The following is a 12,961-nucleotide window of genomic DNA, read 5'->3' as shown; positions in this document are numbered from 1 at the left end:
TTGAACTTTCTCTCTTTTTTGTTTTTTTGACTTTTTCACTGTGTTAATACCATTTCTTGAGCACAGAGCAAGTGGGAGGAACATTTATCTCATATTCTTGTTCCAGGAACTGAAACTAGCTTCTTCTTTGAAAATATTTTTTTTCTTCGTCCTTTTTAAAATTGCTGTTAACTGGAATATAATTGATGCAGTTTTAGGGGGAAAAAGGCTAGATTCTGCTCCCTCAGTCCTTAATAATATCTCTAGAGCTGAAAATGTAGTTGTTGTTTTCTGTCTGGTATGCAGAAGAGTTGCTTTCTATTAAAAGAGAACAAAATGCAAAGTTTTAACACCCAGTCTTTTTAGATTTTTTTCTCCTCATCTCTACCTCCAGATCTGCTTTCACCTTTCTGTTTGCCCTGTCCTCTGATTCTGCTGCCCTCATGAGTGAGCACTTGCCTGTGAAGCATATAAAAAGATGAAATTAGCAGGTTCTGCCATAAAGGTCTGTTGAATCTTTTGCTGTGGTTTGTTTGCTCCCATTAGTGCTAACAGCGGGCTGCTCTAAAACCTAGTTGCTCTGGTTGTCTGGTGTCTGCCAGAAATTGTGTCCCCTCTCCTTTTTTCTCCTGAGACAGACTCTTCTAATGTCTTCACACAACAAAGAAGAGACAAGCACAAGCTCTCACATTTTCTTGCTCATCAAAGGAAACCTTTACCTTTTGCAAAGTTGGATTATCTCAGTGTCTTCTATTTATTCTGTGATGAACTAATGTGATTCCTGATAATGAAATGAAATTTCTGTCTGTGATCTCTACGGGAGTGACCATGTGCTTTGTACACTCAAATGTCTCAAGTTCCATTTCTACCATGTTAGTCCTCAAATGTTGGGTGCTAATACTTCTTCATATCTATCAAATATACCTCTGCTTCCCTCGTTAGCCAAATCTGTCATTGCTCACTTGCTGCCAGGTAATAAAAGAAAAAATTCACCCAAATCTGCCCCAAGAGCAGTAACTGAGTAACTCTGCTAGTAACTTTCATCTAGACTAATACTTCCTTATTCAACACTGTCTCTTGCCATTTCACTAGAAACCAGCTCTTTTCCCAGCTTCATATTCCCCATCTGTCTTAGCCATTACTCTCCAGCACAGCACTCTGTCAAATGCTCTATGGAAGAAACAAAGCCAGTGAGAGCTACTGTATTTTTTCCTCTTTAGAGAAACTTGGATTCAAGGCTGTTAATCCAAACCCAGCATTTGCTGCTCTACAAGCTCTGTGTCATGATCGCTGACTAAATAGTTATTAAAAATATCTTTTACCAGAACTGAAATGGAATCTGGCAGTTTTCCACAGATCTGGAATGGAGGTTGTCTCTCTGATTTCAGCATATGACGCTTAAGTTTTGCTTCCAGACATGGTTTAGTGGGACTTGGCAGTGCTGTGTTTACAGTTGTGCTCAATGATCCTCAATGCAACCTAAATGATTCTGTGATTCAATGCTTTCCATTTATAACCCTATGCTTATGAGACTTCTTCCCTTTTGCCTCTACTGTGGCAGTAGTGATTACCTGGAGAGAAACAATCTGTTCCTTCAGCTCTACAGTAATGAAGAATTTTAAGTTTCTGTTATCCTCACATGGGTGATTTACACAGAGTGACTTCGGCTCTTATTCAGTTAATTTTCACAACCATTTGGATATGTGTTTCTAATGGACTTAATATATTAGCATGGAAGAAATACAGGAGTTCTCCAAGGAGATCTTTGCCTTTCTTCCTTACTGACTTCTTTCTTTACCTGAAAGTCTCTATTTCCAGACAAACAGCAATTTATCAGCTAGAATTACTAAAACTGTTGCCCACATTTTAGTGATTCCCAAAACTTAAGCCCTAGGTATTGCAATGGCCTGCACGACATCTTTACCCTTCTACAGAATGGGGTTTTTTTATTCATGTTACATGGGGCTTTTTTAGCTCACCCTGCAGACTGTAGCATTCATATTGCATAACTCTGGTCCTCCACCTTCACAACTTTTATATCTGCCCTTCTGAATCTTATTCAAAATGTTTGTCCCACTCATTATTGCTATCCTATCACTTCCCTGATATTCTTACTGTACTCCATTTATTATTCCCAGTTCTTGGGCTGCCCCAGTTTCTGGTGTTTGTACAGGAGCATGTCACTTGGTGGTTGTTGCTCGGATTCTGCTCTTCTCTGAGATCAGGTGCTGCACTAATTTGAAAAACCATCACAACTACTCTTCCCAGCACTCTAATCACTGGTCAAAGCTTTACTCTGAGAAGGGTGGAAAAGTGTGTGTTTGAAGGAGTGGGAAACAGACCATAAGGTGAATAGGATTTTAGCAGCACATTGTTTTACACCTAGTTTTATCGTCCTCAACATTGTCAGAAATCTAGGGGAATGCTTTGTTTTGAACACAAGTAGAAACAAAATGTGCCTGAAAACAGATGAGCAGTACTGCTGATCAAACATGCTGTGCTGAGTGCACAAAGTCTGAAAGGGGAAAAAGTGTTTATTTTTTCTAATGTCTTTCAATTGATTACACTTGGGTGTTTCTTTTAACAATAGCAGGTACACACCAGTTTCAAAAAAGATTGTTGATGGTGGCCTTAAAACAGCTCAACAAAACTTTGGCTGTAACTCCTAGAAAAACAATTCTTATTCTTTTCTAAATAACGTCCTGGAATTCCATCCAGCTGAAGAAACAAAATGGTCCTCTAAATGTTGAGCATGTGAGTCTCCTAAAACACAATCAATCTAATGTGATGATTCCTCAATTTAGCACATTTAATCAGAGCTCAGCAGGGTTCCACTCATGTAGATTTATGAAGGCAGTGGTTTGGAGCATTTAACACTACAAGAAACATCATCCAGATGTCAGAAGGACTTCAAGACAATTCAAAGAATAATATGTAGCTAAATCTGATATGGCTGATCCATGATTAGACTTCACTGTTGCACTGATAGTGATCAATATGTTGGAAAATCCTATCACACACACTAAAGAGGTAACAGGCATTCTTGATTCAATTGATAAGTAAAAGAAAACCCCAGCTCTTTCTGCAGTTTTGCTGTAGCATTACTGTAGCTCAGTGTGTGGGAACTGGTGGTGGGAACACAATACAACCCCTGGGAATCAGATTTACAGTCTCTTTGTGAGTCCAGATTTGAAAAGTTCCCACAACAGCCTTCTGGAGTTTATCCACCTAAAATCTGAAAAACCCATTGCTGTCAGAGACTTTTGCACCTTCTTCTCATGTTGGTAGCACCTGTAATGAGTAGGACTGAAGGGCATCACCACTTCTCTTTCTTTATTCTTCTTTTCCAGTCTTGTTATGCCTTAGGCAACCTCGTGTGCAAGTTCTCCTTATGCTGTCACTTAGCCAGGAAGAAACAGAGGAGGCAGTCTCATAAATTTTCACAGAGGAGCTGTGTCCCATCTAATGCTTAATTTTTAGAGTTTGTTATTTTCATCACCCACGGAACAAGTGATTTTGCAGAAAATAAATTATCTCAAGTTTTTAAAATAACAGTATAATAAGTATTGATGTTAACAGCAAAGTCCTATTGTTCAAGATGATATAGTAGCACATTATGTAATGTGGAAAAGCTAAAGTGCACTGTATTTGTATATATGCGTTTTAATCTGATTGGAAATACTGCTGAAACACAGTCCACAATCCAGTGGGAACTTCCTACCAGAGGTGGGGGGGAAATACTGCCAGAGTTCATGAAGCCATAGAAAATTTATGGCGCCTGACCTCATGGTTAGAAACAATCTCAGAATCATGTTTACCCATTTGTCCTGTCCTTACCTCAATCCAGATGTGTCAGTCAATACATTTGAGGTCTTTTACTTCCTTCAAATTCATCAAGTGATGCTTCAGACTCACTAGCACTTGCAGCAGGTACAAGGATCACTCATGGGCTGAGAGGGGTAGTATGCCTTCATGGACTTTGGCATTAAGGTTTTTCTCAAATTCTAACCGGATTTACTAACTCATGGGGTGAAAACCTGCTGTATATCATTTTTATCATCTGTTGATGTAAAGGCATTTGTAAAGTAACCAAATAGCTTTGCTTTTATGGATCCCCAGACTAGTTTCAACATCAGGGGTTTTTTATTACATTTGGTTGAAAACCCTTCCCTAAGTTGGAATAAAATGGATTGACAGTGTCACTTCTGTTGTTGAAAAACAATATCTATTTGCTTGGAGATAATGAAACTGTATTTCCTACCAGTTTTCTGGCATCACATCATAAAAGAAAGAAGCATAGCTATGAAAAAGATTGCATAACTGAAAAACAACCACAAGAAAGTACTACAAATGATGGCAAAGAGTATAAAGAGCAGTGACTCTTAGAAAACAAAACCTCAAACCAACTCAAATCTGGACATCAGAATTTCATCACATTAATGTATTTTTAGAAACATTTAAAAGATGTCTCTCCTGGAGGTTATCCAGTGGCTCTGTCATGACTGCTCATGTGAAACTCAGCTGGTGCCAAGTGCTGGAATTTTCAGCCATTGCAGACAAACCAATGGTGGGCTCAATGTGGGGAAGAGGTGACACAGGAGGCACTTGCTGTCCTGGAGGTGTCGATGTGGGAGCGCCTATGGTTCCCCTTAATGGTCATCCCGGGGTGCTGACAGCTCCCTTAGGTCTGCTTCCACAGGGTTTCCTTGTGAACCTACCCTTGTCATCCTGGCTGGATGAAGAAGGTCTTTGCTGGCAGCCTGGAGCTGCAGGACCACTGCTGCTCACTGTCACGGGGCCAGCTGGGTGTGGGCACAGGGCTCCTGTCACAATTGGCCCCGTGTCCCCAGCCCGTGGCCATGAAGCTGTGGCCCCACGTGCTCAGGAATGTTTGGTGCCCATGTGGTGAGCTGTTGTCATTGTAGCTGTCTCTTTGTTGCAAGGAGAGAGAAGATGATTTCCCATGCTTGTCAATCAGGCAGCTTTCTCCAGCACTGACTTTCAGCAAGCCTTTTTAAATTTCTTTTTAAAAACCCTAATTTAAGGCAGCATAGCACTTGACATTTAACTCTGTGGTTACCATGGAGATAACACCAGGTATTTTGCAAACTCCTGAGAAGTACAAGTTACACTGAATAGTGGGGAATCAAAATAAATAGGTATGGAATGCAGACCCCAGGCAAGAAAAGCAGTGGACCTACTTGTACTGTCAAGTAACACTTGAACCAAAATTCTAGAGTTGAAAGCAATGGAGGTTTTCTTTTTAAATAACTCAGTTGTCTGGAAATCCAAAATTAACTATTAAGTCTATTTTTTTTCCGTAATGTCATTGAAGCAGCAATTCTCTTGAAAAAGTTTAATCTCTCAAGTTATAAACAACTATCCCTACCTTCTGAATTTTCAAGCTCTCCAGAGGTTGTCTGTTTTAAGAAAGGATATAGTAATTGCCACCCCTCTGTCTTCTGAGTCAGTACAGGTAAATCACACAATCCTCCCTGAGCCAGTCTGCAGTGCAGCCCTTGATAGAGGGACTTCTGTCTGCAGAACACATTCCATGTGGAGACCTGCCTGTCTTTTTGGCTAGGGACTATATTCAAAATAAGGACCTGATCTGCCCATTGTTGAGCCTAGTTACATGCTGCACTTCTGTGCTCTTATGGCTGGCACTGAGCTTGAATGAAACCTGTCTGACAGATCCTGTGCTAACCTCACAGTAAGATCCCATTGTAGCCAAGAGTCAAGGCCTTGATAATGAAACCAAAGACTTTGTTCAAACTTCAGGAGAATTAGTGTCAGTGTGAAATTGGAAGCTAGCATTAGACTCAGGGAGACCATTTTGTCACACACTGCAATTTCATCACCCTTAACATATACACAGTTGAGTGAAAGATTTATGTGCTTTCCTTAGCATGTCTGGGAATATACTGTTGCAAGTGTGGAAAATTATCTGCTTGTACCTATGGAGAAAGGTGTCCTGTATTTCCATAGCTTCAAGGACCTTCAAGGCTCCTGTTCTTCAACGAGATCACTCAGTGTGTCATTTCTCTTCCAATTTTAACTGTTTGATTGCTTTTTGAGGACCCTCTGTGTAGTATCTCACCTTGGAACTGCAATTTTCTATCTGAAATGATTCAGTTTGATTCAATTTGCTAATAAAGAAAATAGATGTCTCCATTTTGGAATGCTCCCCATGTTTACACAGGTTATGGTGGTTGTTCAGAACAAGTAAAGGAGTAAAATAATGGGTACCACTTAGAGGCAAGTGTTCTAAAAGTTGAGAAGAAAAAGAAACGGTGGACTGGGACTGCTTCTGGTCAGCGGCAGCTTCATAACATTCAAGGTGCAAAGCCAGCTTTTGGAGTGAGAGATCAAAAGTGAGAGATGCTTTGGAGAACAACTGCCATGTAAATGTTTGAAAATTTATTATGCATTTCTCTCTGGTTTGTATTCCAGAAAGATGAGAAAGCCACGATAGCCAAGATGAACCGCCAGCGTGCCAATTCCATCAGCCATAACGCGCCACACTGGGGTGTTGACCGGCCCTTTTATAACCACCTCGGAGGTCACCAGGTCTCCAAGGAGATGAAGAGAATGGTAATGCCTTGCTTTCTGGACATAAATTTATTTTCTTCTTAACACAGTGTTATATATCCCTCCCGCTTTGTCTGAAGGTTTTTACAGCCCTGAGGGCGTTTTCCAAATGGGGGTGAAAAATTCTACTTTGACTCCAGAAATAACAATAATTGGTACATCTGGAGGTGAGTGATTGTGAGATGAGGCACAAGGTTGCTTGAGAGGGGAAGGGAGGCTGAATGGCACAAAGAAGGCTCTTTTGTCTGACTTGTCCCACATTCTGAACACTCATCACGGCTGTGTGAGAAGACGTGATTATCTGCAAAAACTGCTCCGTAATGCAAGCATTCAAGAGGCATCTGGCATACATTTCTATTAGCTTGGTACCTGCAGATGTTTCTGGCTTGCATTGTCACAGCCAGGTGCTGTTCTCCTCTCTAAGCTGCATGCCCATGTGTGCTCATGGGGCCCCAGGAATGTCACTGCTGTGTTTAACTCTGGAGAATACATTCTCGAGTACATGGATTAATTGGTCTAAGGTAGCAGGCATCTTCCTTTCTTTCTTGTACCTTTCAGTCTTTCTAAATTAAAATGAACAAGAGCTAATTACCAATGCAATTGCACTGAGAGGACTTTTATGGCTTATTTTACATAAAGGTCTAGATGATATCTTTGTTTTCTGCAATAGAGATTAAGAAGATAGTTTATATTACAGCACCTATTTTTAATAATGACACAATATTTAGCACCTCTATAATTGCATGCATAATCAGATTGGTCTACAACCTTATTTGTGCTGTTTTGAACCTTCATGCACAGTGAAAAGTGTCTATTTGTTGCTCACTTTGTTGTCTATATTCAAAGTTCTCCTCCAGGTCACCAAAGCCTTTAAGTATTCAAAAAATTCATAAGCATGAGATTCAATCCCACAGCTTAAAAATTTAGGCATAGCTAAAAGCAACTGCATATGGTATCTTTTAAAGGGAAATGCTGGCACATTTATTAATAGTTGGTGCTAATATTATTCAATCTTAATATTATTTTACAGTGCTAAACCAAATTTCTTGATCTCCATAGTAATGTTTCTTTCATTTCTCAGATCTCCAAATGAGGGCTTCTGACATGAGCATACAGATCAGTGAAACCGTGCATTTTTTATGTGGGCTTTTCAATAGGGTGTGCTCAATAGGCATGACATTATTAGAAGAGACTAATCACACTAGCACATAATTATAAGTTTCTTTGAATAGCTTTTAAGGGGTTCTTGAAGCCTCCTGTTCAGAAACAAGGTGTATGCTTGCCAAATGGTATTATGCTTCTTGGTGTTAATTACAGTTTGCCGTGTCTAGCTGGTTGTTCAGTTGGAAAAACATAATTATTTATTGAAACACCAAACTGAGTCCTAGAAACTTCACTGCCCCTCACTTGTAGGAGGAAAGACTTACTTTTTTTTCCTTATCTTGAGCCTTTCTCTGTAATGCTATTTGCCTTTTTGAAAACTCAGCAGCTCAGAAAGTCTCTTCTACTCAACTTGCTCCTGTACTGCCTCTTGTATTACGGTCTTTTTTGAGAAGCTGATGTTGCATGCATCAGGCTGTTTCTTGCACACCAACTGAAACCTGATTCAGATGTATTATTTTCAGCTAGACTTTTTGTTGTTCCTATGGACTACTTTTTAAAATCTGTTATTTACAGATTTACAGATCTGTGATGTTTGAGATGCATTAGTGAAAATGCAAACATGCCACTCCCCATGCGCTCCCCATTTTAATATCTGCTAGACGAACATTTTAGTGATTAGATCACAGGAACAATTTCTTCATCTCCTGTCTGGACTCTCTCTGTGTTAACTTCTAATTTAAATATGCATTTCTTTGTACCACCCAGCTTTGCACAGTGCCTTCTAATCTTTAACGCTGTGTTACATGGATGCTGCGTGTGCTTAATGCATGTGGAGTGCACACTGGCTGCAAACTGCCTGCTTAGAAATACAAAACACAGAGAGACAGAAGGGCAGCAGAACTACAGAGGCTTTTATCGGTGCTCCTCTGGGATGACATGTCATTGATCTTGGTAAACAGCACCAGCTTTCAAACCTCCTGAAAATGTGCTCCTTGTTCCACATCACCCACCTTTCCCCCAGATGCATTTCATGTTATTATATGTACTCTTTTTTTCTTGGAAGCTGTGAACATGTAAGGTTGGATTAGTCAAAGTAATATGCCAAAGGCAGGCAGTGCAACATTGCCGTTCTCTTCAAGACCTGGAGCTCCTTAGCTCTATAATTTCAAAACAGGTATTTATAAGAGTAATTGTGAGATAGTCCTCAGGCAGGAGCCAGGTAATGTTGCAGTGATGTGCAGTTCCATTATATTGCTGGGTAGATATGAATACATTTGTGTGTAGGAAATAATACGGATGGTGATGAAGGGCACTGGGTTTTGTCACAAATGTAAAACATTTTGCATTTTAAAGGCAACCACATTTTCAGATAAAAAAGAGAGAGTTTTTTTGTGGCTCTACTTACAATTCCCTGAAAGAGAATGTTAAAGTTCCTTGAATTGCATTTTTGGGAAGGCACTGTTATATTTAATAGAAAACAGAATTATTTTGGCCATTTTTCTTTCCAGTGAATGCTGGCTCTGGTAGCTGTCTCTATTCTTAGGATATATTAGCAGTAGTCCTGGAGGAGATGGATTAGCATCAAATGTAGCCATACATTCCCTTTTTCTCCTCCTCCTCCTCTTTTGTCACAGAATTTCAATGTGCTGCCATGTCTGGGCACATCACCAGTGCATCTGGTCAGGTTTGTGTGGAATGGCAGCCTAGTCAGTGGCATGAGGAAGCCTTTGGTCCCTGCTTTTCTCCACGTTGTAGCTTGGAGCTTAACCTGCACCAGGTCCAGCAGATTTTCCATGATGTTTCTAGGTTAAGTTTTTCCCTTGTGCACACAGGAGTTTTTTCAGGCACTTTCACACATGAATAAGACAAATTACTCTACACATGTCCATGCAGTGGTAATCTGAAGTGTCCTAGAAAACAGGAGTCACTTTTCTACTCCTACCCTGGCTAACTGGGGCCTGAGTCAGGCGAGGTTGCAGCTGTGTTAGCTCATCCCCTCCAGCCCAACAGCCCCTGCACTTTCCTAGTGCACTGGTCTTCTCTCCAGACCATCACATATGCTTCTTTTTTCCCTTCCCATCACTTAGCAGTGGCCTTTCTTGTGCAGAGCCTCCAGGGAGGCAGCAGCCCAGAGACACCAGTGTTGCACACTGCTGATCCCGAGCGCCATTAGCTGGTGGAGCACTGCCCCGAAAGGGCTGGTAAATGTGCAGAGAGGAAGGTCAGATACAAATGCCCTGGGAGGGCAAAGAGCCTTGCTCTGAGCTGGCAGCCTCTGCTGGAGCTCCTGGGAGCCCACATTGCTGCAGGAGCTGGTCCTCAGGCAGGGGAACCTGCACAGGATCAGCTTAATGGCTGTATACAGAGCATGAACAGAGCCACAGTCCGGCAGAGCAGCAGAGCTGCTTTCTATTTTTATTGCTTTTTACAGCTTGCCTTCTTGTTTCCTAAACAAAAGCAATCAGTCCAGGACCAATGGCTGTATCTCTCTGGAAATGGAGACTTCTGTGCTGCTCATCCCCCCATGGCTCCATACACCAGCCTTGTCTTCCCCACTGCCTCTCTAGTCCAGTTTTTAATTGCAAAAGGGTCAAAAATAAGTGGACTTGAAACCATTTGAGAGTACAGGTATATTTATAGCTATAACAATATTTATACACCAGTGAGAAATACTTTGCTTTTCCCAGTATATATTTCAGAGGGCTTTTATAAATATTGATGAATTTTAGACTTCTGGAAATAATACTCATGTCTCAGTTTTCATCAGCAAAACAAAATTGCTATTAAAGAAAAACCAATTTGGGGATTGTAGTTGACTGTAAACTGAAAGAGGTTTGTTGTAAACAGCAATAAAAAGGCAAATGTTGATACTTTCCAAAATTACAGGGCTGTTCTAGATGACAAATTATTCTCTTGCATCTTTTATTCTGCTCAGCATTAATAAGTTTGTATCCAGAAAAACACATCCCGTTTGAGATTACAATAATTTAGGAGAATGTGGATGAGTTAGAGACAATCCAGTGGAGAAAATCACAAATTAGCAGAGTTTCAACAGTGTGTCCTCTGAAGAAGTGTTGAAGTATTGTATTTGCTCTAACCTAGAAGGGAGAATACTGATTAGAAACAAAAGTCTTCAAACACAGGAAGGTTTATAAGGACAAAAAATAATGATAAATCATTCTCCATGACTGTAAAGGGCAGGTTTAAAAATAATCATCTTAATTTGCTGAAAGGAAGGTCTAAGTTAGGAAAAAGATGCCAGGAACAGGCTGTATTAGAAGCTTGTGAAATCCCTGATTTTCCTGAACAGATTTTAATTATTTTATTCAGGGCTTTTCATTCTGGAATGGCAGCACAAAATCCTTTGCAAATATCAAAACAATAATATTAAAAAGTCTGTATTAGGAGAATGTATAGGGAATAAATAATATAAGAATAATATGAGATAGATGTAAAGATTTTAGGAAGTTTCCAATCTAGGCTGCACAGATCTTCGTGCCATGGATCTCCCTCCTTTCTGCAGGAGCCAGCTATACCCCCAACATTGCTGGCATATACTTGTCTAGCCCTTGTTTAAAGACCTCAAAGGATGGAAATCCCACAGATTTGATGGGAATTCTCTTCAACAGTTTTATGATTTTTCTTGATGTTTTGCTTCACCTTTCCTCACTTCAGTTGGAAACCATGGTACTGCATGAGCTATTCACAGTAGATAGAAGACAGTTTAATTTTCTCTCCTTTACAATTACCTTCTCTGCAGCTGAAGACTATTACCATGTCTCTGCACAGCTCTGATTCCCTCCTCAAGTTTGTTCCCTAGTTGGTGCTTTCCAGCCCGATGGTTGTTCTTGCTCCCACTGAGCACTTGCCATTTCACTGGTAAGAGGGAGCACCCACACTGAACCCAGCACTCATCCTGAAGTTTTATTAATCATGGAATGACAGAATGGCCTGGGTTGAAAGGGACCTTAAAAACCATCCCGTTCCACCCTCATTGTCATAGACAGGGACACCTTTCCCTAGACCAGCTTTCTGAGAGCTCCATCCAACCTGGCCTTAAACAATTCTAGGGAAGGGGCATCCACAACTTTTCATGTTAGACATTACATCACAAAATGACCCTTCAATTCGCTGTACAACAGTACCATGGTGGCATTCTCGCATCATGAGTGCTGCCCAGAATATGCTGGCCATTTTTGAGGTCTTATAACCAGACTTGACACAGCCTGATGCTGTCTGGCTTCCAAAAAAAAAGGCATTAATTGTGTCATGAGATCTAATCATCTGTGGGAAGTCCTGCTGTTGGATCTTGAGGCTGCCATACAGCCATCATGCTTGTTTTACACTGGCTGGTATGACAGCTTATCTTGTTTCACTGGTGCATGCTTTGGGGAAGGTTTACTTCAGAAGGTACCTCTGAGTTGTTACAATCAAATATGAGCAGAGTGGCTAATGGGATTACTGAGTGCCATGTAGATGCCTGGCAGACTTCCTTCCATTTTTCTGCTGCTAGAAAAGTTTAACATTAGGGAATCTAGGAACAGAAAGAGGCAGTCCTGAAGATTGCAATACTGATTTCAGTCTGACCATGCTTCTGTCATGAGTCTGAGTACAGCTAATGAAGCATTTAATTTGCAGTGAAATTGTCGATGAAGTCGATGTTAGTTACAAAGTAAAAAATGGACATAAAATCAAATAGAGATTATATATGTGTAGGAAATACTACTGCATGGAGATGTTAAAGATGTGAGACAAGGCTGTAAAAATGGATCCTGGATATGGCTAGCATGATAAAGAACAAGCTCTTTCAGGTAGGTGCTGCCTGATTCCTTGTGGTCCTGCTCAGAGCTCTGCACAGCCCTCTACATGATATTTGATTGCTTGGTGTTTGTTTTCTAATGAAACAACACTAGTCTACAAGCCTGGTTATTCAACCATAAAATAATTCTTTGTCCTATTCCCCTTGTGCTAAATCAAACAATTCTTTGCATTTTGCATTGTAAATACAGCTCATTTCCTCTCTTTATGTCTCCAAGTTGCCCTTACAATAGATCTTGTTACTTGGAAATCAAAACTGGGGAACAGGTGCCTAGAGGAACAGATGCCGTAGCTGGTTCTGTGCCAATTCTACTTCTTAAAAATCAGAAACAACTGAAATTTAAAATAAAGCTCAATAGGACAGGTTTTCCTCAGTCAGTAATGCAGCTCTGTCAAAGAGAATTGGATTTGAGTTCATGAATAGGCACCGAGGGTTCACCCTCCTTCTGAAGGTTTCACTTAACTGCAG

General features: G+C 40.5%; 1 protein-coding gene across 1 annotated transcript in view; it reads left to right on the top strand.

The window, feature by feature from the left end:
* The window catches only part of ADCY5 (adenylate cyclase 5), a 205,283-nt gene that overhangs the window by 154,929 nt on the left and 37,393 nt on the right, over positions 1-12,961 (top strand). The window contains exon 8 of the mRNA XM_048308669.1: positions 6,433-6,573. Within this exon, the coding sequence (XP_048164626.1) occupies positions 6,433-6,573 (141 nt within the window). The remainder of the gene's footprint in view (positions 1-6,432; positions 6,574-12,961) is intronic.

Source organism: Corvus hawaiiensis, chromosome 7, assembly GCF_020740725.1.
Source record: "Corvus hawaiiensis isolate bCorHaw1 chromosome 7, bCorHaw1.pri.cur, whole genome shotgun sequence".
NCBI classification, from domain to species: domain Eukaryota; kingdom Metazoa; phylum Chordata; class Aves; order Passeriformes; family Corvidae; genus Corvus; species Corvus hawaiiensis.
This window is presented reverse-complemented; position numbering and strand designations above follow the sequence as displayed.